The 27,325-nt window shown below is 34.6% G+C and overlaps 2 protein-coding genes across 2 annotated transcripts; both read right to left on the minus strand.

Moving 5' to 3' along the window:
* Positions 1-1,482: 1,482 nt before the first annotated feature.
* LOC132614096 (pentatricopeptide repeat-containing protein At1g08610) lies at positions 1,483-7,003 on the minus strand. The gene is made up of 2 exons (XM_060328453.1): positions 6,819-7,003; positions 1,483-3,869 (listed from the first exon to the last, which is right to left on the minus strand). Exon 2 carries the CDS (start codon positions 3,700-3,702, stop codon positions 1,969-1,971), a length of 1,734 nt encoding a protein of 577 aa, XP_060184436.1. The 5' UTR covers positions 3,703-3,869; positions 6,819-7,003; the 3' UTR covers positions 1,483-1,968.
* A 1,603-nt stretch (positions 7,004-8,606) lies between these two features.
* On the minus strand, positions 8,607-14,229 carry LOC132615557 (uncharacterized). Its single transcript, XM_060330162.1, has 4 exons — positions 14,072-14,229; positions 11,542-11,639; positions 9,721-9,817; positions 8,607-8,820 (listed from the first exon to the last, which is right to left on the minus strand). The coding sequence occupies exons 1-4, from the start codon at positions 14,172-14,174 to the stop codon at positions 8,774-8,776; spliced, it is 345 nt and encodes a 114-aa protein (XP_060186145.1). The 5' UTR covers positions 14,175-14,229; the 3' UTR covers positions 8,607-8,773.
* Positions 14,230-27,325: the final 13,096 nt, after the last annotated feature.

Consider the following 27,325-nt stretch of genomic DNA (forward strand, 5'->3'; position numbering starts at 1 on the left):
TGACAAAATTGAAATCTCAAAATATGAGTTAAGTAGTTTAAGAGGTAGTCGCATCAAGTGTTTATATCAAATCAATGAATGTAAGACATGTGTTGCATATTTACTTTTAAACACTTGACCATGATTAAGTAATATGCATCTCGCTTTGATTTGTTGACTCTTAAGATTAATTGTTTAATTAGGTGCAAAACCCGGATAAGTATTTACTGTTTTAAGATCTATCTCCAAAAGAAAAAGGCCCTCATATATATGCGTGCCAAAATTCTTGTGTTCTTTGACGACAATCATAGCATCTATTGTAACCAATATTGCTTGATCGTCTATTCTGGAATTTGGCAACATAAAAACAAACTTTATTATCAGACATGGTTTTGCTTGGACAAATGATGAAACCTTTGCTCAACTTTTTTTCCTGTTCTAACCAAATTGGTAGAAGCTGAAAAAACTGCATTGATGTTTCCCCCCTTCTGTTTCTTTCCCGATTAATAACATTGATCACTCCAAAAATACTCAAAAGTTCACAGCCAATTGTATCTGTAACGTAGTAGAAAAGTTTGAACTTCAAACAATGAAAATATCGCACAAGCTGTGTGTCTGAGAGAGAGGATAAGAAGTATTGATCACATTTCCAAGTTGAAAACCTTAGCAGTAAGCGTTCTCGCCATATTGTCCAAGAATAAACAAGCATTGCGGCAAATCACAACAGCAGCAACAACAACTATGCTTCAGTCCCAAACAAGTTGGAGTCGGCTATGTGAATCTCCACTTCTTCATTTAAGCTCATTACAGCAAATCACAAGCTAGAACATAATGCTAAAACTGTCCACAGGCCTTTATCTGTGTCAGAGATGAATGAGTTGAATCGCAAATTTCTACTTGTACTCCAGTTTGGTATATGTGGAACAAGGCAGTCAGTGAACATCCAAGTTTCTCATTAGCAAAATTAGTCGAAACCATCTTCTCTACATTACAAAATTATATATAAGATAATTAACCGTCCTCCAACGAATCAAACTCTCTGGAAAATATACGCAGGCTTCTTGTGCATTGTGTGAAAAGAAGTTAGCTGGACAAAGGCATGGTGAGTGAAAATCATGTAAGGGTCCAGCATCAAGAATTCATGAAAACAGATATAAAAGGGCAGCCCGGTGCACTAAGCTCCCGCTATGCGCGGGGTCCGGGGAAGGGCCGGACCACAAGGGCCTATTGTACGCAGCCTTACCTTGCATTTTTGCAAGAGGCTGTTTCCACGGCTCGAACCCGTGACCTCCTGGTCACATGGCAGCAACTTTACCAGTTACGCCAAAAATCTCCTTCTCATGAAAACAGATATAAGCTTAAGAAATGCATAGGTATATCAACTTAATATGGGCGGTCACGATGGAATTAAGACAACGAATAAAGCTACACGACTAAAAAGCAAGAGATAGAAACTTTGGAATTAAGGATGTTTGAAGAATATAAATCCATATAATAACATGGTTATTGGGAAATTTCACAAGGGCAATGGACTCAAACCCATGGAAACCTGGATATATTCATGGCACATGATAAAATCTGCCTTATATGCACTGAACCACAGCTACATCTTTTTCAGTAGAGTCAGGAACAACGTTGCAACTAAAAAGTCTTCATATGAATTAGAATACAGATACTAGCCAAAACTTTGTGAAGAAGGTACGACGGTCAAAACTTTTACCAAGCACAATATAGAACAGACAATGGACATGGAAAGAAACCTAATAAAGGAGTAAATTTCCATTTGCGCTGAGGTGATATGTCCAATGATTTAACGGCCTGCGCTAAGGATACTCTCTGTTCAATCTGAAAATCTCTATTCCTCAAGCTTTTCATTCCCTCAACTTTTTCCGTGTTGCTGTTACTGCTTTGTTCATATCTGCACCAGCTATCCCTCCAATTACAATAACTGAGTTAAGGATACTGTCTAACTGGAATTGGAAAAAAAGTCTATTCCTTCAGAATTTTCCATTCCCTCAACTTTTCCCGCAATTCCATAGCTTCTTCATTCATACCTGCGCCAGCTATACCTGAAATTATATTTGAATACACGGTTGACTTAAGCTTGTGGCAACTTGATATCATCATTTTCAGAACTTGTTTTGCAGAGTCGAGTTTGCTGTTTTGACATAACCTGTGAATAATAAACCTGTAACAATTATCTCTGACCCTACTTCTGCTGTTACCCATCTCTTTTAGTAAATCCACAGCTTCTTCAATAAGATCAGCTCGACAGAATCCCCAAATTAAACATCTATATGTAACATCATCAGGACTTGTCCCATGCTTTTCCATTTGATGGTATAATTCCATAGCTTTCTCCATAAAGCCCTGCTTTGCAAGGCCATCAATAACTATGTTGTAAGTGATTATACTAGGAGATTCCGAACAACTGCTATCACTTAAACAATGAACAACTTGGACTGCCTCGTCCACCATTGCCTCCTTACACAGAGCACGTAAAAGTGTATTATAGGTGATTATGTCAGGTGAACAGTTTTCCGAGACCATCTGAGTAAAAAAGTCGATTGCACGATCCAAAAGCCCGTGCTTGCACAAACCATTAATTAAAATATTGTAAGTGACAACACTAGGAGGATGTGAAGTTTCATTCATGACGGAAAGCATCCCATCTACTCCGTCCCAACATCCATAGGTAGAAAAGGAATGGAGAAGAGTATTGTAAGTCACAGCATTAGGTTCAAGGCCATGCGATAGGAGATTATAGATTAGTAAAGCTGAATCTTCAAAGTTCCCTTGCTTACAAGCAAAATTTACCATGGAATTATAGGTCACGAGATCTGGAGAACATCCCTCAACTGCCAAGTCCTCCATTACCTCAATGGCACGTATAACACCACAATGTTTGCAGACTAATTCAACGAGAATTGTACTGGTGATCACATAAGGAGGACATCCTTTTCTTAATCGATCCTTCCAAAACTGAATTCCTTGATCATATTTACTACGGTCAAACATTGCACGCAGTATAGTATTATAAGTGATAACATCGGGAAGGCAACCACTCAAGCTCATGTAGTCCAAAAAATCAATGGCAGAGTATAAAAACCCTTTTCTACAGAGACCACTGATTAACATATTATATGTGATGATATCTGGAGTCCCACCAGACATAACCATGACTTGTAGAACATTCGCTGCTTTTCCTGTCTGTCCCAAATTGACGAGGCCCCTAATCAAGTTTATGCAGGAAGGATAATCTGGAATTTGGTTTCGACGAGTCATCAGGTCAACTAATTTCGAAGCTTCAAGCAATTTTCCGTGACTGCAAAAACTTCTAAGGACTTTGTTGTTAGTTATCTCATCATTTTCAACCAATGGTCCATCTAAAGTCAACCTTGAGGAACTAGAAAGTTTCTTTAACTGTTGCTCATTTGAACTCTTCTCAACATCTCTATTTAAGCTCCCATTAGTACTCTCTTTAACTCTATCAAGGAAGACACTTCCCTGCTTGTTACAGGGTAAAATGGAGCCAGTTTTTCCTGAACCAAGAACTCCGTGGCATTGCCAAGAGGATTGACTACTAAAGTTACCCCTGAATGAATGTCTTAACAGAACTGCTGGAGTTTTTATTAGCAACGATTTACTGCTTCCGGTTTGGAGGTCTATTTGGCTGGAGCTTGAGCTCTGTATGTGCAGTTTCGGGACAAGTGCATAAGCCATTGCTTTCTTCACGATAACACCAACCTTCAAGAGAAAAAGAGCATGTCTTCAGAAACTACTGTGTCCTTCCTGTATGTGCCAGAACTGGAATAGCATGTCTTGAAGGTGAGGTGCAATCTTAGACAAGCTGGAAAAAAGAGATGCACCACTGATCCCGGTCTTGTCAACTGAAAAAGGTAAGAAGGTGGGATGGAAGGATGTAAGAGGACAAACGTCTTCTGAATAAAAACTATTAAGATAGAACAGCAAATGCAAGGCAACTTTTTGGTGGAAAAGGTTGAAACTTGACATCTTTATCTTCAACATCTTTTATCAGGAAAAACATCCGATAATACATAAATCTATATCTGAAAGAGAGCATCAAAGAGCTCTGCTGTCAAAACCAGAAACTCTACACTCAGAAAAAAGAACTTCATCTTCAAATTTGACTTGATTCAAAACACTTTTTTTTTAAAAAATATGAGTATTAGCTAAGCAAATCCATGAGTTTCATCCATCGCTGCTAAGGGAGTCAAAATGCAATATAGTAACATCACTTAATCAACTTACATGTCAATTCCTAACAGTAGAGCCATCTATAAAAATCCTATTTAACCATTCAGCTCTATGTGAGGCCATATCATTCAAAATGCAAAACAGTAACATTACTCACAAAAACATTTGCTCACACGGGAAAACACAATGGCAATGCAATCACACATTTAATCATTCTGCTCTATTCAAGGCCATCTTGTTCAAAATTCAATGCAGTAACATATCTGACAACAACACTTGCTCACATGGGAACACAAAAGGGCAATGAAATCACACATTTAATCTAACTCTTTACTTTAATGCGTATGCACTGGGAATCAAACAAATGCTTTTTTCACTGATAAAGCCAGTCAATTTATCCTACATTGTTGCCTATATTAACCAAAAATTAAGAACGTGACCTCATATACGTAGCCCTACAGTAAGCAAATCTTGCATTACTATCATATATAACCACATAAATAAGGAAACTAATTCCATCAGTGTAAAACTTAATGGTGAAAATACGAATTCTCACAACTCTCATTTTGAGTAATCAATATATTACTTGGACAGTTGTTATAATGTCTTATTTATTACATCTTTCATCCTTAACCAAATCTTTGATTGCTTCAATACCCCTTGTATTTTACTAACTTTTCTTTGAAATGCAAACCAAATTAACTAATTATACTACTTCCTCCGTTTCATCTTTTGTGGCATTATTTCCTTATTAATCCGTTCAGAAAAGAATGACACTTTTCTTTATCTGGAAATAGTTTAACTTTAAGCTTCTCATTTTTTTTATAAAGGTAACAGTTAAACTTCCCATTTTACCCTTAATAATAGCATACTATAATAGCCATAGAAATCTCATGGCATGTTTAAGACCACCAGTTCCAAAAACCTTTCTTTCTTTCTTGAACTTCATGCCAATTAACAAAGAAACACTAAAAAAACATCAACTTGTCCACCTTTTACTACGAATTTTAGCTAAGCTGCAGCAGTTATATCTGATAAACTAAACCATAAGTCCATAACTAAGCTTGTGAAAAAATGAGAAAAAAACTAACCCCACAAAGAAACACTTAAGTAACATCAATTTATTCACCTTTTACTACAAATTTTAGCTCAAAGTTCAAAATATCTGATATGCTAACCCATAACTGAGCTTGTTTAAAAAGAAAAAAGAAAAAAAAAAGAAAAAGGAAAAAAACTAACCCCACAAAGAAACACTTAAGTAACATCAACTTGTTCATCTTTTACTATTTTTTTTAGCTAAAAGGTCAATTGTTTTATCTGATATGTTAAAACATAAATAAGCCTGTGAGAAAATGAGAAAAAAACTAACCACACAAAGTTTCACCTTTTACTACAAATTTAGCTAAAATTCAACAGTAATATCCTGATATCAGAAACCATAACTAACTTTGTGAAAAAATGAGAGGAAAAAAAACTGACCCCACAAAAAGAAACTCTCAAGTGACATCAATTTGTTCACCTTTTATAACAAACTTTAGCTAAAAATTCAACAGAAATATCTGATATGCTAAACCATAACCAAGCTTGTGAAAAAATGATAACCAAAAACTAACCCCACAAAGAAAGACTTAAGTAACATCAACTTGTTCACCTTTTACTACAAATTTTAGTTTAAAATTTCAACAGTAATATCCGAAACCATAACTAAGCTTGTGAAAAAATGAGGGACAGAAAATGCCCCACAAAGAAACACTAAATTAACATCACCTTGTTGGCCTTTTACAACATAGTTTAGCTAAAAATTGAACAGTAATATCTGATATGCTAAACCATAACTAAGCTTTTTCACCACAAAGTTTCAACTTTTACTACAAATTTCTAAAATTCAACAGTAATATCCGAAACCATAACTAAGCTTGTGAAAAAAATGAGGAAAAGAAAAAACTAACCCCACAAAGAAACACTTAAATAACATCAAATTGTTTACCTTTTACTACAAATTTTGGCTAACAATTAAACACTAATACTATGTAAAAACTAACTCCACAAAGAAACACTTAAATAACATCAAATTGTTCACCTTTTGCTACAAATTTTGGCTAACAATTAAACACTAATACTATATGATAAGCTAAACCATATTTTTTTTTTTTAAAAAAGAACCAACCCCCACAAAGTTTCAACTTTTAACCATAACTAAGCTTGTGAAAAGATGAGGAAAAAAAATAACCCCACAAAGAAACATTTAAATAACATCAATTTTTTCACCTTTTACTACAAAATTTAGCTAACAATTAAACAGTAATATATGATATGCTAAACCATAATCTTGGAAAAATGACAAAGAACTAACCCCCACAAAGTTTGAACTTTTAACCATAACTAAGCTTGTGAAAAAATGAGGAAAAAAAAAACCTAACCCCACAAAAAGAAACACTTCAATAACATCAAATTGTTCACCTTTTACTACAAATTTTACCTAACAATTAAACACTAATACTATATGATATACTAAACCATAATCTTGAGAAAAAAAAAAAAAAAGAGAGAGAAAGAACCAACCCCCACCCATGTAAACACAAAAAGAGAAAGTATAAGAAAACAATAAGACATGAACATACCTGCAGTATTTCTTTGTGGTTTTGAGTATTTTGGAATTGATTTCAGGCAACAAAAACAGAGAAGACACAGTATTTGGGGGGTAAAATTATGAATATAAGGATTAAGGGGGTTTATTGGTTATAAAGTGGATTGTGAGACGTTAATAATTAGGCACTAGGGTTGAATTTCATAAAAATTTGCATATCACTCCTCTTTCCAACTTAATATGTGATTTGGTACCTAAAAAGTAAAAAAATGATAAGTTTGAAGGACATGAAAGAAATAGGCAAAATTAATTATGATGATATAACTTGAAAAAAGACTTGGAAGAATAAAAAAATAGTAGCATTCGGTGTATTGAAAAAAATGAATAAATTTCTTCGAGGCTGTTTGGCTTAGCTGAAATTAAACCAAATGTTAGAATATTACTTTTAAGTGGTGGAGCTAATAATTAAGCACTTACGTGTTTGAATATAATTAACTCAATTTTCTTGAGCGCATTTTCGAGTTCCAAAATTAACAAAGTTAGAGCCTGTTTGGATTGACTTATTTTAGGTACTTTTAAGCCAAAATAGCTCTTAAGCATTATAGTGTTTGAGTAAAAATAAAAAAAATACTTTTAAACACTTATTTTTAAATTAAAATAACAAAAATAAGTCAAAAGTCATAGCTCATTCAAACGGTCTCTTATTTGTGTGTGGGGGCTTCGTTTGTCAGAAATCTGTTTTTTTTTTTTTTTTTTTGCCTCCCTCTAAATAAAAGAGGATGTCGCTGAATGTCATCCTCGTTGATGATTTTGACAGAAAATATTGCATAGTATCTTTTTAATAATACTTTACCATTATAATTTTCAGTGATTGAGTATTAGAATTTAGAAATAATCCTTCAAAATACAATGCTTAAAAATTATGCTATAATTCACATGCTACAATATTTATTTTTGGATAGACATTTTTTCATGTGGCTCTTTGCACTGCTAAGAACCTGTGCTTAACAGTAATTGAGATTTGAGAAAATATCCTTTTCATATTGGAATGATTGAGCATATTCATATTGTAAATATTGGCGTTTCAAGTTTCTTTGGATGAATTTTTAAGCTTAATGTATTTGTGCTTCATGAACTTTCAAAAAGGTTTTCCGTTAATTGTATCAATATATTTAGGGAATTTAACCCCAAATTTTAATTTCTGAGACTCTTATTGGAGTATGATATACTTCTTTCCCAATTGAATATTGGGAAACTGAAACTTACTCCGCATTAGGACTTAAAAAGTATCACATTAAGCGGACTGAAACAACGGCAAATAAAAGTGAATTTGGAACCACAAAATATGTTCATAGAAAGAATGTTAATGTAGAAGTCTAACCCAACCCCACGTTATGAGACTACACAGGGTATGTTATTGTTGTAGACACAAAATGCAAGTAGCGCACATGAAAGAGAAGGTCGGTTGAAAAGGTTTAGCTACGTTCCAACGCAAACCAATGCACATAATGAGGCAAACCTACAATCATATACTCCCTCCGTCCACTTTGAACTTTTCACGCTGTTTAAAAAATAAAAATGAAATGCATATTTTACCAATGTGCCCATATTAATTAGTGCATATTTTTATTGGATTTGAAAACAGATTTGAAGTGAGTAATTAATATTATAGGTAAAACAAAAAAATAATTTTTTTTCTCTTGATATGCTAAAAGTGACAAGTAAACGTTTTGTAAGGTCTGCGTACACTCTACCCTCCCCAGATCCACATTGTGAGATTCTACTAGGTATGATGTTGTTGTTGTTGTAACGTAACAAAATGGAAGCAAAGGGACCACAACTAAGATTAAAACTTTAATCATCCTCAGTAAACCCACACTAGGTTAGATATTTACTGACACATTAATGAACGTATGCAACTTCAGATATCTTGTAAAACCCAAGTTTCCAAAACAACTAGTTTTTCCCAATCCACCAATCCATGGCTTGCTAGTTACTCTTGCGAAGTTGAATCGGCCGGTTTCCAACATACTTCCCTGAAAAGAGCATGAATTACCACATTAGGCATCTGAGTATAATATTACTTTTTTTTTTGATTAAGCACCGGGTGTCCGAGGCTCTTTGAGCCCCGACTAATCCCGGGGGTGCACAGGCCCTCGGCAAGGAGTTTCCCGCAAGTGCACCACGGGTAATTCAGGGTTTTACCCAGTCCGATGGCCCTCAGAAATTGTTTGCACCCAGTGGATTTCGAACTTGAGACCTTGAAAGGGAGCACCCCAAGGCTTAAGCCAATTGCCACCAGGCCAACCCCTGAGGGTTTCTGAGTATAATATTACACCAATTCAATAACTAAAACTACTTCCTCTTCAGACATTCATGTTACAAAATTCTCGCATACAAGTTTGATTGATGTTGTTCTTTTCTTACTGATTTTTTCTGCACTTAAACTGACTTCAAAAGCAGTCGTAAATGTTGTTTTCAGCACAGAGTTCTGTTACTTGTTTCGTTCACTATTCCTTTTTCGTGGAGAGGAGGGGAAGGGGACAGGGATTGCACGTTCAAATAAAAAAACCAAGTGGCCTAATAGAGGGCACTCTTTATATCAATGTGAATCATTTGACATAAAGATATCAAAGTCGCATCAAACAGATGGTATATCAAGGAAACTGTTAATTCCAACTGAAAGCTACCATCCCTTTCATTTATGAGTGGTCGGTCTTCAAGAAGGTAAAGCTGATCACATAACTGTGACAGACCCACTACATCAAGTTCTGTCCTTTTTTTTCCTTTTCTTTTTTTTTGGGGGGGGGGGGGGGGGGGCGGGGGGGCGGGGAGGATCAAGTTCTGTCAGTTAATACATTCGATTATGCTGCTGGTAAACTTAAGCACAATAAGAGACTAAACATTCCATAATACTTGATTAACAGATAACTTACCATGCATTTCTTCAAGTGCCGCAGCTTGGTCTAACGGGTTGGAAAAACTCACAAATCCATATCCCTTGGTCTTACCAGTCCGCTTGTCTCTCACAACCTGTCAACATGAATTGTAGAACCCCTTTGTTACTGAAACATGTAAGCTACAACATACAATTATACAATAAAGTTCGAAGAGAACAAGGCGAATATAAAATGCTTTTTTTCTTTTTTCTTTTCAGGTCTAATAACATCAGCCTGATGGATCTTGAAATATAACTAAGCTACACTTTTTTTTCTTCATCAGGTAACTAAGCTACAGTACTATATAACACATTACTACTGCAATTTTGGGCAATAAACAAATTACAAGTAGACTATGTCCAAAGGAAGAGGTAAGGTATCACCACCATTACAATCTGCTCAATTAGATGCCACCAATCTAGAATCTTGATTAGATGCTCACTGCTTTAGACATCCAAAAACTGGCAATATCTCACACCCTTTCCATTGGTTTATTTCTTCAGTTTATGCAAATACACGGGAACATACAGAACTAAGTCAACATGCATGTCTGCAGTGCACCCCAGTGTTTTGGACAGCAAGAAGCGGAAAAAAGCGACGAGGCCTTGCTTCACAGAAGCAAGAAGCGTCAAGGGAAGCACGCTTTTTTCATGTGAATCGCAATTCAATACAAAAATAAAAAATATTAAATAGGCATAGATAAATAACCAAGAACTCAATAAAAATAACATATTAAGCAAATTGGTCAATTCTTAAATTAAGAAGTAAATAATAGATACTAGAACTAGATAGTCAATAATCCTTATATGTCATAATATATTAAGCAAATACAAAACCAAATCACAAAGGGATCAACATCCTATTCTTCAACAAGATCTCCAAACCCTCCCCCTCCCCCCCCCCCCCCCCCCCAAAAAAAAAAAAAAAAGAAGAACAGTGAAAACAGAGAAACAATTGCAGAACAGTCAACAACGATAAAAAAACAGAGCAGAACAAATAAAAACATTACAAAATAGAGAAAAAATTGATCAACAGACAAAATATAAAGCAGAACAGTGAAAGAAATTACAAAACAGAAAAGAATTGCAGAACAGAAAAAATCGGGGCCGAACATAGAAACTAACTGCAGCAAGTCAAAGAACTGAAAAAAGTAGACAAAGAAGTGAAGTTGAGTAGAAGCAGGTAAAATAGAGAAAAGAAGAAGAGGAAGAGAAGGAGAAAAGAAATTGCAACAGTCGAGAAGGCTTGCAGCAATCGCTAAGAGTGTATTTACAAAATTTTAAAATTAAACCCTAGGCAGCTGTTGACCTCGCTGAAGCGAGCTTTTCTCGCTCGCCCCGCTTAAAGCGCAGAAGCGCTCGCTTTTAATAACATTGGTGTACCCCACCCCAGAAAACAAGGAAAAGAACACACACACGCATGCGCGCGCAAACATACAACCTGACGAATACAATTTTTGAAACTACGATGATACTACTAAGATGTTCTCTTTAATTTTGATCACTCAAAATAATTGAACTCCAATTTGAAAGCAGTAAAAAGTGAGGAGAAGTCTTTCAAAACTAGATGCATGCGTACCACTATTGATGTACCCAGACTATCCCTAGATGTCTATGCATTTAGAAGGATTTTTCTGAAGATTCATGAATGTTCAGGATGTAGAAATATGATGTAAGAAAAGAAAGAAAAGAATTAACCTACTAGAGGACAAAAAATCTCTCCCTTCATGACCAGAAATACCAGTTCTCATCATGTATACCAATCAAAAACATAAAAATGTAAAATTATTGGACAATTAAATGATCTAATAGAACATACCTTAGCCATATTAAATGTTGGAAACCTTGAAAAGGCTTTTGATAGGACATCATCAGTCACCTCATTCCCAAGATTAGCACACATTAGACGATAATTATCTGTGACATCATCCAAATATAACTTAGTTATTCCACTGCACTAGGATTTGCACCAATTCTAACAGCACAGGCATAAATAAGTGAATAACCTTGGGAAATAGGTGCAAAAAGCCAGAACCAACAATGGATACTATCATTGCAAACCATAATCCATGAAAGCGGAGCAATAAAGCATAATACAAACATTCTTAGCAGCAAAAAGGATATTACTCAAACATGTGAGATCTGATAGATTACTTAGCAGAGTTTGTCTCCTGCACATTCTTTTTTCTAAATACCTCCGGAGAAAGCAGTAAAGGAAGTAAATGCATTTAGAACGAGAAGACACAAAACTCCCCATTACTTAACTAACACAAATTCCTATAGTAGATCTATTTTCTATTCAAGCATCTATTATCCAGGCAAGAGAGATTTATAAATTATAGTACTGTGAGATAGATAGATAGATAAAACGAGTTGGGGATAGGATAATTGCATTAAGACCAGTATGGGAAAAGGAGACAATCAATGTTATTAGCGCCTGTGCTCCACAAATAGATTAGATGCAAAGCTAAGCATGTCAATGAAGAGCTGTTATTCTTGTGTATAAAGTATAGTACTAATAGTGATGTTTGTCCAAAATAGTCCTAGTTTTTACAAAATAAACTAATAGCAGCAATAAGGGGCCAAAGTTATTTCTCCTTAGATGAATGCACAAGCAACTAATTCAAAAATTACCACTGCTTCCTGAAGTTGTTTATATAACGCAAAACACCCTGGGTGCAGAATGTCAAAATATTAGGCCTACTTTTCTCCCTACTGTAGCATCAAAACAATCATTAGCTATGATCACCGTGTCTGTCTCCCTCTAACAAAGGCAGCCCCATACAAGATCAGCATTTCAAAAAAGGAAAGAGATAATCAGGGGCGGATCTATTAAGGTTCGTGAGGATGCCACGCCACCCGCAAGCTTTGGTCGAAAGTCTATGTATGTAGGAGTATATATATAAGAAATTGTATAAATAGTATACTTGCCACCCTGAAAAACAAAAGTAGCTATAGTGCCAGTGGCATTGAGTAGAAGGTGTCTCCCTAGTGGCGAGGGTTCAAATCCGTCTAGCCGCATAATTTCTAGCTGTTTTTGTTTTGCACATGTGAATATATGCTTTTCCTTCTTTTTCCCTCTTTCCTTTTGACCCGCTTTATCTAATTCATTAATTATTGTTGACTAGCTTCATTTATTTGTTAATCTCTGGATTATTTATTTTTTGACTATTTTCTTGTCTTTTATTTATTTGATTAAGTTCATAAAGTTAAAATTTAGAATAACATGAGCTTCTTCTTCGAAAAGTCCTTTTTGCAAGTTTTATGATTTGCACCATGTTGTCATAATTAGAGCCTGTTTGGATTGGATTATTTTAGGTGTTTTTAAGCCAAAATAGCTTTTAACTACTTTTGTAGTGTTTGACTAAAATAAAATAAAAGTGATTTTAAGAACTTGTTTTTAAGCCAAAACAACAAAAATAAGCCAAAACCCATAAGCTAGAATTCCTAACTTATAGCTTTTGGCTTATAAGTCAAAAGCAATAAGCACATTCAAACAGGATCTATTTCTCCGTTCGTTCGATTTGTTTATGTAAACGGTATAAGACGAATAACCATATCCGAAAGCGAAAGTTGATCAAATTGGCTAGTGTGGCACCCGGAAGCTCCAAATCCCGGATCCGTCTCCGGAGATAATGATAAAAACCACACGAAGTATCACTTTTTTGCCAGTTTCCTACAAGAACTATCACCAATAATTTATCAAAACACACCTGAACTATCAAGTGTGTGCGTTTCCTACGTGAACTATCACCAACTATTTATCAAAACACACCTCGATTGGTATTTGATTGTGCCGGAAACTCTCAAAAAAATGATACCTTAGGTGTGTTTTGACCATTATCTCTTAATTTTTTTTAAAAAAAAAATCCAACGAATTCCTATAATTATCTATGTGGAGTGCCATTTGGCACTATTTTTAAACAAAAAAAGAGACTAGTTCAGATAGGAAACTCGCAAAAAAAGTGATACTTGTTCAGGTGTGTTTTCGACCATTAGCAAAAATAAAAGCAGTGCCACATAAACACGAGAAGAACAAATAAACAGATTTGAACCCCATGAGGCACAACCAGTCAAGGAAAAATTATTACTCTCTCTGTCTCAATTTAGTCCGCCCTAAAAAGAATGATATTACTACTAGAGGATCTCAGAGTTTTGTAGTCCTTTATTATCTCTTTTTACCCTTGATTAAAGTTTTAATGACTTTATAAGTCCTCACACATTCTGGTAAAATTGAAGAACTTTCTCTTACTGAAATAATTTGCAACCACAAAAAAAAAAAACTTTGTTTTTTTAAATTCCGTGCCTATTCAAATTATATCACAGAATGAGTAGGAAATTAGGGTTACCCGGTCGCCACTCAGTGAGAGTAGGTTCTTCCCAGCTTTGAATCCCATGAAATACCGCTTTCTTCTTCTTAACCTCAGCGAAATTTGAAGGCACGTTTAACATTGCGCCAATTCGATTTTCGCAATTGTGTATTCTGATTTGATTTTCGAAAGGAATAAATACTATGACTCCCCGTCCTTTTCAGATTCGATAAAAAGAGCAAAGGGTCAAAAATACCCCTCTGTTTTAATAAAAGGTACTGCAACGATTTTTTTATTTGTTCACTTTTACTTATCACCTTTTATATTATTTAAGAAATAATTAAATAAAGTATATAATTTACTAATATACTTGGTTCATATTTTTATTGGATTTGAAGTGAATAATTAATATAACGGGTAAAATAAAATAAAAAATTATCTTATTTTGATATGCTAGTAAAAGTAAAAAAAATATTTTTAAAATATTGAACAAGTAAAAGTGTTCGGAGAGAGTAATGGAGAATAGTTTTAACTTTTTCGTAACATAGAGGGGTGTTTTTCAACCTTTTCCCTAATATCTATCTATTAATAAAATAATAATTCTAATCCTATATACATGAGTATTAGAGAAATATATCGTATCATGCTCGTTAAAATATGTAATGTATGTCTGGCCTGAAATCTGTTATACCCCGCGTTTTCAGAGCATGAGTGTGACACGTGCTTCCTCAAAAAATTGGCAATCATGTTGTTGCTACATAATTTAAACTCACGTCAATAGTATTATATCCCGTATTTTTGTACGTCGGATTATTCGTAAGCCGAGGTCGGGTCCACACGTCGAGATTTTTTTTAGGGACATGTGACAAGTTATATGAATCACATATGTGAAGTTAAACACAACTCAAGAAGGACCCTTGAGCCAAATCAAAGTGGAAGCCCTCCAAACAAATAATTTTAAGTTACATTTTTGGGTGATCTGACTTCGGGAGGCCATAACCCCATCGGTATTTGGGAATTTGGGAAAACTCCGAAAATGAAAGTTATATATAATTGAATCAGCTTTCCAACCATAGGTCGTGGTCCATAGGCGACGTCGGGATAATGAGATACGGAAGTTTTAAGGCAGAAAGATCAGTGGGCTAGGCCCAATCCGGGCCCAACCGGGTTAGGCCCATGACCCATGCCTATTTAAGTGAAATTTCAGCTCTTTCTCCTCATTTTTCAGACCAAGAACACCAGAAAATTCTGGAAAGAGAGAGAGAAGAGCCTTGAGAGAAGAAAAATCAAATTTGACCAAAATCTGAGCCCCGAATCCCGAAGCCCATGAAGAGAAAAGTGTTGTACGCTGCGTTGTCTTCAATTTGAGCTAAAAATCAACCAAGGAGAAGAGTGATAACGTGGTGGCTGCATGCTTAAGGTATGAATAAGGTTCCTTTTCATTATTAACGAGTTTATTTAGAGTTTTAACGGATTAGAACGGACGGAATAGCTTGATAAATTCGTTTGTTGGTGCTGTGAGTTATGGAACGAGATTTGAAGAAAACTTTGGATGAAAATAAATGTATTTAACTTGTTAAATTTGGAGGATGTGGTTGTTGATGTTGTTAGTGTTAATTTCAGCTTCTATATGGAAATAAAATTATTAAATAGTTATATCGCAAATTTGGTTGGTTGAGAAATTTAGAAAACAGTGCGCGGGCTGTTTTATGGCATACGTCGGTATTGGAAATGATGTTAATACTATTGGCATTGTTGTTGATGTTGTTGGTTGTTGAATTGAAATCTCGGGCTAGGCATATAAACAGGGGAAATGCTGCCCGAATTTTGGCAGAATTTAAAAGGGCTTTAATTAAAGTTTCGAGACGAACGTATGACGATGATCCTAATGATATTATGAATGATTCCATATGTAGAGTACGAGGCTACGAATAATTCTTAAGTGAGTTGCAAGACGGGAAGTAAGTTGAAAGTTGAGAATCATCTTCCAAGTATGTAAGGCTTACCCTTTCTTTCTCCTAGAGCTAAGTAAGGTATGACACGCATTTCGGGGTAACTCCATTCTTTAATTCCGAGCTTGTTTACGATTCTTATTCACTTCTTGACATAAGTATTCTTAGTATAGTCAAGCTTATTATATGATTTAATATCAAGCAAAGCATAAAGGGTTCTTGCTCCTAAAAGAGTTCTATAAGGATTAATGTCCCTAACTTTCATAGGCGGTCTCGGATTGCTTTGAATTGTTTGTAAAGGTTTTTTGTAAGGAATAATGTCCATAACTTTCTTATACTAACTCGGATTGACTCGAAACGTGGTTGTGATCTTTCAAGCGTCGATTAGTGTACTTACCTATCGAGTCTTAAAAAAATTGTTTTTATGCATGTGGTTTCTCACTACTCTGCTCGTGCACGCCTTAATATGTCCTTCACCGAGTCCCGGACCGGGTATGTTATCGTGCGCACTCCACTGCATTATTCACCGAGTCCCTCACTAGAGGGCCGGGTACGGTATATATATATATATATATATGATGACATGATGACATGATGATATGTTATGGCGGTCAGGAGGGCATATGATGACTTCATTCATTGAGTCCCTGACTAGAGGGCCGAGTATATATATATATATATATATATATATATATATCATGCATGATGATATGATAGTATGATGACATGATTTTATCCACCGAGTCTCTCAATAGAAGGTCGGGTATGGTATATATATGCATGATGATATGATAGTATGCTGACATGATGACTTGACTTTGTCCACCGAGTCCCATAATGGGTCGGGTACGGTATATGATAATGGCATGCATGATTTTCATTTTAAAAGGCATATGTATTGATGTTTTAAAAGTCATACTTGTTTCTAGTAAATTTCCATTTTGGTTATGATCCTCTTTACGGTATTTCATGCTTTACATGCTCAGTACATATTTCGTACTGACCCCCTTTCTTCGAGGACTGCGTTTCATGCCACGCAGGTACATACAAATGAGTAGAAGACATTGCTAGAGGCTGTTCCAGCGGGATTGGCGGGCTTCATTTCTTTCCGGAGTGTTGCCGAGTCAGTGTACATGTTATGATTTTCCTGATTGATGTTAGAAACTTTGCAGACAGGGTCATGTATATATAAAGTCAGTCTCGTAAGCGGCTCTGTAAGACGACGTACCGTTGTGCATTATGTTATAAATTCTATATGATTATAGATTTTACTTGATTTGATTACCATGAAAAGAATGATTTTGATCAGTTTTCATTGTGTATTTCATTTCGTAACATGAGAGTCCAGTGAGGTTATGAGCATAGCGGGAACTAATGAGGTTCGCTCGGCTCTGAATATGGGGCGAGTGCCCATCATGCCATACCAAGGTAAGGGTGTGACAAAATCACTGTCCATAAACTACACCATCCGTTGATAATTAAAGCTAAATTAAGGGGCAAGAATACTAAGAGGGTGTTTGGCCCAACAATTTTGAGGCAAAAAGCATTTTTTATTTTATTTTTGAATTATTACTTTTTGAATATTTGAGGTGTTTGGCTAATTAATAAAGTTGTTTTTAAGTAGAAGCAGAAACAACTTTTCTGCGCTTGAGGAGAAGCAGAACATTTTTCCTTCTCGAAAAAAGCAGAAGCAAAAAATTATTTTTTTCAAGATAAAAATATCTCTACCATAAATACATATTTATCAAGTGTATCTCTCACTATCCATTAATTTCTAGTTAATAATTCTTTGTGTTGAATTTTAATTTGTTAAATGATTTTGAATTTTATTTTGGTTTTAGATTTTTAGTATATTTAAATCATTTTGTTGATATTATATCAATATTTAGTATTTATTTTTTATTTATCTATTTATTATATTGGTTGAAAGTTTTAGTATGTACGGTTAAATTTTTATTAATAAAAGTAACAACTTAATTAAAGTCTTTCATAATAGATATTTAAAATAATTTCTCCCGATAAACCAATCTTGATAGTAAACGTTCATTGATACTTGTCATTTTTCGTAATTTGACCTTCAAAAACACTTTTTAAAGAAAATTAATCAAACACAAACTATTTCTCACAAAAAGTACTTTTCTGAAAAGAACTTTTTTTTTTTTAAAAAAAAAAACTTCTCAAAATAAGCAACTTTTAGCCGCTACTCGCTAGGCCAAACAAGATTTAAACTTAGCAGTAAAAAACCTGGAGGATGTTTAAGAATGAAAACGGTAATCGAACTACATATGAAAGCGAGAGAATGTGGTATAATGGAGAGACTATAATAGTATCTTTTTAGTAAGATAGAGAAAGAGAATTATTAATTTGTATATTTATTAATTGGCTATACAATGCCAAAAAACTAAAAAAGAATTTTGTATTTAGGCTATCAGTTGCACTCGGGAAAAATAGGCTAAAGACCAAAACACTGTATTCCCACCGTATCAATACTTCGCCCAGGTTGTGTTTCCACGTCAATTTCCAAATAAATACGTATTGTTCAACGTCTGAATACGGTACACTTGGGAAAAATAGGCTAAAGGCCAAAACACCGAAAAACGAGCATTCTAATTGGGAAAAACAACACAAAATGCCCATTGGAGAGAAACTATTAGCCCACCCATGCTCCCTTCTAACCAATCCAGCCGAGATTATTTACCCTAGTACCCTTGCTAACTACCCTTCTTCCGTGATATCATCTAATATATTTATATACCATAACGGTATTATGGAGGGCTGATAGAGTGTCTTTATATACAATGATGGTATCATGGAGGATTGAGAGAGTGTTTTGATACTATCTCAGTATATGGCATATATCACGATAGTATTATAGAGGACTGAGGAGTGCCTCATTGAAGGACTGAAGCAATCCTCTATGATACTATCATATGTATATAAAATGATGGTATCATAAAGGTTTTTTATTTTAGAAAAGTGTATTTTCGAATAAATGAACATGATTTTCTATGATACTGTTACATATACCATATCGGTTTCATAGAAGGTTGATAAGTGTTTTTGAAAAAATGAAAGAAGTCATATGTTATATTGATACCATCGTAGTATATAATAAGAGACAGGACGATACCATATTGATATCATACTTTTGAGGGCATCCGAATAAATAATTTTGGGGCATGAAAGTAAAGGCCTGTGAACGGATAATTATTTTGTGTTTAGGGAGCATCTACGTTCTTTCCCTTTCTAATTAATGTGCTGATTGAGCAAACCAGTAGTAGGAGGAGATGGGGCAAGTGCAAACACACCCTATTTAAAGGATAGCAAAATATTACAAAAATTATAAATTTAGTCGCCTCATAATCAACTTCACGTGAACTTAACTTCAGAACACAAGCTTTGAAGTTCATTAAAATGAGTTTCCTCCTATAGATGATTTTGTCAAAACAGACACTACTTATTGAAGACAACAAGCTCGTGCCTTCTCTTTGGCATGGAAATGATGGTGTTGCTTCTCACCTTCAAAATGAATTAACGCGACAACTAAATTTGTTTTGCATGATGGAGTTTTCTAACAAAAAATGAGAAATTGAAGTTGATATTTCGAGCACTTCCTATATTATGCTGGTATCTATTTGCAAGAAGGAACAATGAAATATGAAGACAATAATTTCATCGCTAGATGCATCTTAGTAATATAGTGAGAGACTTATGCTAATTTGGTGATTATTGCAAGATTATCATGGGATACTCAACCTTTGAAATTGCCGAAAAATGGCTAAAACTGCAAAAAAAAAAAAAAAAAAAAAAAAAAAAAAAAAAAAAAAAAAAAAAAAGACAAGCGACGACATGGTGTTATTTCTACATTGGAGACACTTATAATGCCCATGATCATACCGTCTTAGTCAATTTTCTAGCATAAAACATTTTTCACGATATTAAGATGATAAGTAAGGACTAGAATCTCTGTAATTATATTACAAACTGAGCACTATATTTCGTATTTATATTTTATGCTTGACACTTTTTGAATAATATCTGACTCTAGTTTCTTATAGTTAGTGTGTGTGTATTATTTGGAATTTTTTTAGGTCGAATAGCCTAGCTAATTGACACGTATACTTGTTTCGTTTTAATGTCTTTTAGCTTATGAAATGAAACATATTAAGATATTATTAAGCCTTTTTTTAACGTACCCAAAAAAAAAAAAGTTTACGTCAATAAGATATTAAAATAATCATATCATATACTATACTACAAAAAAGTTACATTAATAAGATATTAAAATAATCATCATATCATATACTATACCAAAAGATGAAAGACCTAAATTGTGAAGTTAAATTACCAAAAAGTCTGTTAGTAGATGTTACTTACGCTGTTTGTATACATATGTAAAACTCATTCTAATTAGTTTATTTTTCATTTTACCATATCAAACTTGATATAAAGTGTCACAATGTATTAGTGTTTTTTGTTTCGGCCCGTGTCTGGTATTTGTATTGGAGCATGACTATATTCGGATTCGCGTCGTGTAGGACCCATTCAGCGGAAGCGCTTCCTATCAAGGATTTTTCCCATACTCAGGGCTTGAACTCGAGACCTCTGGTCAAGGGAGGAACAACCCATCCGCTGCACCACTTCCTTTGGTGGTACAACATATTAGTGTTGTGTCACGCCCCAAATCTGGAGGGGCGTGAACAGCACCCGGTGCCACACTCGGCCCGAGCGAACTACTCTGAATCTGTAACTCTGGAGGGGTAACCCTCAACTTAGGCCGAAAGGGGCCTAGCTGCAAACAGATAATACCAACAAGCCGATACATCTACACTCTGATCACATATATATAGAGACTAGCTATCTCATCTAAATGGGGCTTACACACCCAAAATATATCTGTAGCTGAGCAAGCCGACAAGGGCAGCAACTTTACCTGTCAGAAATTTCATGCTTATTAGGCATAAATTCGAAGGACAAAAACTAAAGACTAGTCAGTTTGAAGGACAAACTGTGCAATTACTTGTATACGTATTGGTCCAAAGTCCGAATATAGTACACTCTGGAGAAATGGGCTAAAGCCCAAAACAATAAAAAAGGAGATAGGAAATGTGGTATTAACTTGCGTCCCTATTTTGTGCTGGTCTTTAATTTTTGTCCCTCATAATAAATAATTTTTTTATGGGGCATAAGTTTACATTTTAGTATCATAATATTTCATAAGCTATATCCCGCATAACTTTTGTCCCTAAAAAAGTTATGTCCCAGGCATAAGTTCGATTCCTAAAGTACAAAAATTAAAGACCAACCCATTTGAAGTACAACTCGTGCAATTTCTTCACACTAATAGCTGTACCAAGGACCCATATTTAAAGAACAGCCATATAAAGTATCTAAAAACTTAGTCGTTTTAGAATCAGACATGAAATTTTTTAACATTTTTAGATGCCTAAGTCTGACCTAGAAAAAACATGAAATAAGCACCTCCACCCACGACCGGTAGGTCCTGGGTTCGAGTCACACTGGAGGGGAAGTGTGGAAACACTATAAATCCTCCTAAATGGGGTGGGAAAAAAAAAAAAAAATTTCTGTTAAATTTAGTTGAGATATAAAAGATAAAATTTTAATACTGTCTAAAACAAATATAAGAAGAAAACAGTAAAATGTAGCTAAGTAAAAGACTCCCACTTTTGGTTGTTTAATTTTATTCGAAAAATCTCTAAATACATAGCGACGAATATTTTGCACAATTAATTAGTCTTTAAATATACCAACTTAACTTTTTCTCTTCCACTATAGTACATTCTAATATACACCTACTTAAACATATCCTCTTCCACTGTAGTGGTTACAGTATCTACTACTCCCTATATAGGAGTATTATTTACCGTTATTAGTTATAAATATCATTTACTATAAGAAAAGTCTTTAAATGTAGCTATTCAGCTTTTCTTCTTCCACTATAATATCATTTATTAGATACTAAACTATTTTACGTTTTTTTTAAGCGCAGTATATAACAAAACTGTTTTCTTACTTCTCTGCAATGAAGGAGAAGACAATTGTGTGTCACATTTATTTTTTAGTAAAAGCAACATGTAGAGCAGCTTTAAGTCTTAATATATTCAGTTGTGAAGCAACTTTTAAGTCCTAACCAATAGTGGCGGAGACAGGATTTTCATTCAGGGGGTTCAAAAAATAAAATAAGCACGCTTGTGTTGGCAAATGAGCGGGTCGGATCAGAAATAACTTAAATACATAAAGTATACTTAACGAAGCATATAGCAATGGAAAGTCAAAAAGCAACTAACTTGCATGAGAGAACCTTAATAGTCCAATAATATATAAAATTTAGAATAAGAGTAATACCTTGCAGACTTTTATCCAAATCAGGCAGTAAGGCATACTTCCTCCGTAAATGGTTCGGAAGAGCTTCTATATCTGAGACAATGTCATCAATGTAGCAAATTGTTAGAAATCAAAGCAGAACTACACATAGGAACTAATTCCTATATAATAAATCAAGCATCACTCTTGCACAGACAATACTAAAAATCATGCTCGAAGCTAGAATAGTGTTGTCAAAGGCCTGCTTGAGGCGTGCATAAACCTCGAAGCTGGGTGAAGGCACCTCCGCTCATGATGAAGAAAAATATCACAATAAAATGCCACAATATAGGTAATAAACTAAGCAAAAGCTAATAAAGTAAGAAGTTTCCATTAAGAAAGGCAACTTGAAGATGCCATATTACAAAAGTAAAAGCTTGGGAGCTTTTGAAGCAAAAACAAAGAAACTAAGTTAGACTACACAAGCAAGAACCATGGAGTTCTACAATTGTACTTTACGAGGTTTCATATCTTGAAATGTATTAATAATAGCATCATTAGAAACATTATCAAATACATCTTTTTCTAGATAAGGCACCAAACAACCGCTAAAAAAATCATCACTCATTTGACTCCGCAAGTCATTCTTGATAAACTTCATTGCTGAAAAAGCTCTTTCAACGGATGCAGTGGCAACCGGCAAAAGCAAAGCAAGTTTCACTAAGCGGAATACAAGAGGATAATTTGAATGCTTCTTTGTCTGAACTAATTTTTTCGAAAGATCACAAAGCCCTTTTAGATTGGAGAACCTTTCATCAACATGACGAACATCAATAATGTAACTTGCAAGTTGATTCTCAAGAGAACCCATATTGAATTCATTAAAGTCATCAGGATATAATTTAGCCATTTTCATTATTTTCCTGATATCAAAACTTGAAAACAAGTCAATTGGATTCAAACAAGAAATTCCATGAAGCAAATCAGTCGTCGCTTCGCCAAAACGATCTTTAAGTTCTTGAAGTTGCTAATCAATAATATTGCAAAATACCTCAACACGATAATGATGAGAGACTTTATTGTCACCAAGTCTCCTTCGTGATCTTAAAGAGCTAACATATGGCTCCTCAAAGTTAGGTACCAAAATTTCATGCTTGATACAAAACAAAGACACCCTAGCAATAAGAGAATCCCATTCTTCATCCCTATATGCTTGCAACCTTATTTTTGCTACTTCAACAAGTAACATAGCATTTGCCAAATCTTGCTCCTTTTTTTGTAAGCATTTATTAAGCTCATTTGTGATTGCTAAAACATCACTCATCAAATGCAACATGAACGCAACCTCATATGTTCGACAAGCTTCAAGATATCCCATTGCCTTGGCTCTTTCATCCAATAATCGTGCATCAAGAACAAGTGATTCAAGAACAATAAGAATAGAGCCAAACATAAGAATAAAATTGTTGAAAGATTTAAAATGAGATCCCCAACGCGTATCACAAGCTCTTGAAAGACCAAGTTCTTGATTCAAGCCACTACCGGTTGTAAGCTCACCCAAATCTAATGCCTCTTGAATTCTTTCTTTTTGAGAATCTCGAAATTCATCCATACGCTTAAAAGAAGATCCCAATACATTCAAAATATTTGAAACCAACACTACAAGTTTTCCCACTTCAATACATTTTTTCGAGACCGCAACAAGAGTTAGTTGAAGTTGATGAGCAAAACAATGAATGGAATGGGCTGATCTACTTTCTTGCCTAATCAACATTTTAAGGCCATTGATCTCACCTTGCATATTGCTTGCCCCATCGTAACATTGTCCACGCACATATGATAGACTTAAGGAATGTTGAGCAAGTAAATTAACAATTGCCCTCTTTAGAGATAAAACACTAGTATCTTGAACATGAACAATGTCAAGAAGCCGCTCCATCACAAATCCATTTCTATCAATATATCGTAAGACAATAGCCATTTGCTCCTTGCGTGACACATCAAAAGACTCATCAACTAGTAAAGAAAAGTAGTCACCGTTTAATTCCTCAAGAATAACTTTAATTGTTTCAATCTTACAAGCACTCACAATATTTTTTTGAATCATTAGAGAAGTCATTTGATCATTTTGAGGAGCATGTTCCAGTACATAATCACGAATATTATCACACTTTTTCGCATACCATGAGAGAATTTGAAGAAAATTACCCCTACTAAGTGATGATTTAGATTCATCATGACCTCGAAATGTCAATCCTTGAGTTATAAGAAGTCTTACTACATCAACGAAAGCACATAAGCGGACCAAATACGCATGCTTAAATTGACTAAATTGCATCTCAAGTGCAAAATGAATAGACTGTTGTACCCGCAATAAATCTTGACATTTCTTTTTTGACTGGTTATGTGGGCTGTTCGGTAGACCAATATGTTTTCCAAGATTCTTCTTTTTCTGCCAACTCTTAAACCCAACAGTTGAAAATATTTCACCCCCACCTTGATTGGTGTTGTAGCCTTTAAATAGATAACAATACAAACAATAGACTGCATCTTTACTGACACTATACTCCAACCAATCATGATATACATCATCAAACCATTCAGAATTAAAACGGCGCATTGATCCAGAAATATTCGTTTGAGGATACTCATGCTGAAGCAACCGAGGTTGACAAGGACCATTAATAAGGTATGCTCTTCTAATAACATCACGATGATTTAGATGATAGTGCAAGATTGGGGTTATTTCACCCAGATCATAATTTAAAGTACTCAAATCAAATACTTGAGAAGAAGGTAATGGTACTTCTGAATGGTTGGCATTTGTTTCCTGGTTAGGTTGACTAGAGAAAGCTACACTTGATTTCGGTACTTTCGTAAAATAGTTCTTCACTGAACGTTGAGACTGAATCGTAAAAAATAAGAATTTTGTTAGAACTTAAAAGAAATAAACAGTTCTGTAGACAATTTTACTCATTTAGTTCCTTCTTCCTAGAATAAATTGTTCTTCCTAAAATAAGTAATTTAAACACAGCAAGAAATCTAATCTCTACACAGTACACTAATTAATTATACATGAAACTAAACTGAGTCATTATAATATTTCCCAAATACAAAAAATACTTCATGGGTATAATCTAAAAATCAAGAGAGAAAATTTTACAACTGACCAATTCTCAGTCACTCCGGGCAAATTTGAAGCAATCGAGCTAAAATTTATAGCAAATATACAAAATAACAACAACAACAACAACATACCCACTTACCCAGTATTTTATTCTAGCAATAAAGCAAATATATAGAATTTTAGAAAAGATTAAAAAAAATGGAGAAAGGAGGCAACTAAGAAATTACCGAAGAAGCCATGAATGGAGACCAGAGAGACGACCGACGTTAAGGAGAGGACGATGTCAACAGCCAGCAATGGCTAAATCAGCAAACAAAACTGAGCAAAAAAAAAAAAAAAGGTGAGTAGGTGACAGTCAGTGGCGAGAGAAGAGAAAGAAACACCTTTGGTTTGTTTAATTTTTGACTTATTTAGGGATTTGAATCCAAAGACTCGTCCCCTACAAAACTACGTCGTTTTGTCCATTTATTTAATGTTACTAAACTACGTCGTTTTGTTTAAAGAAACAACTGAAATAAAATGTTCAGAAAAATATTGCAAGCGGGGCTGCTGGGGTTAGAACCCGCGTTCAACGTGCAACTCTGAACCCCCTGCGCCTTTCATTTGTGTTGAGGGGGTTCAATATTAAATATATACACATAAAATAAAAATTTGGTCTTATATAAACAGTGTAATTTTTCGACTGAGGGGATTCGGATGAACACCCTGGGATATACGTAGATCCGCCCCTGCTAACCAATATATAGTTTAGCTACTACAAAACATATTCATATCTCTAGCTAAAAATGGTGAATTGGTGTTGATCTAATTATTTATACTATAAAATTTCGATAGTATTAGATCTATGAGAAACTACATAGGTGCATGAACTTATAGCTTTAAGTCGTACCATCTTAGTTATTGAAATGGAATGTACGTAGTTCAAATAATGTCAGATCCCTTGTTAAAAACGTTTGACTTAAGTGAGTTGACTAAAGTTTGAATATCTTCGATAACTTTTTTCCTCCATCAAATATGCTTCAGCAACATCTACCAAAAAGAAAATCAAAGTATAACCGGAAATCACAAAAAGAAAAGAAAAAAAATACATCTAAATCAACTACGTCATGCGTGATCCGACATTTGTCAGGTCGAAGTTCATGTGAGAAAAAAGTGTCTTACTCAAGGATAAGTGATTTGTAGACCGAATCAAAATGGCTCCTCTGAGCATAGTCTTTTCTGTCAAAATCAACAACCGACTCTAAAAACATGCGCCATCAACTTTCTAATGACCACATCACATGAAATGTAAACTGTAGAATTAAAAAGACGCCAGCACGAATATAACCATACTTGCACCTATAAGAAAATAAGAGATTACCATTATTTCTAATGAAAAAGGAACAAAAATATCTATGCATAATAAGCATTTAGCTGAAAATAATAAAGCATGAAATCCACTTACACTCTGAGTGGTAAAAATACTAATGTTTCCAACGAATCCTTTTCGCACTGCTAATATAATTCAAATGACGCAATTCACTGAACTTTTTTTTTCCTTCACATTATAGCTGTAGACATCAAAATTTGACCGTATTTGAAATAGAACTCTATAAGATGAGTTCAATCCATCTTCAAACTCTAATGTCCATTAGGGGTTCTTGGAGGCTACTCTACCCTAAACCCTAGATTAAGCCTATATAAAGGGACACACATTCCCTTGAAAAGATATCTCAAATATCCCATAAACTCTTGGTATTTACAAAGAGTTCAAGATCTCAGATATCCCATAAACTCATGGGTATTCAAGAAGAGATCAATATGTGACCGGATATTTCTTGACAACCAACTAGTTCAAGAAGATCTATAATATCCTTTCATGGAGATCAAATACATCCCAAGAAAGTCCAC

The sequence above is a fragment of the Lycium barbarum genome, chromosome 10, assembly GCF_019175385.1.
Source record: "Lycium barbarum isolate Lr01 chromosome 10, ASM1917538v2, whole genome shotgun sequence".
NCBI classification, from domain to species: Eukaryota; Viridiplantae; Streptophyta; class Magnoliopsida; order Solanales; family Solanaceae; genus Lycium; species Lycium barbarum.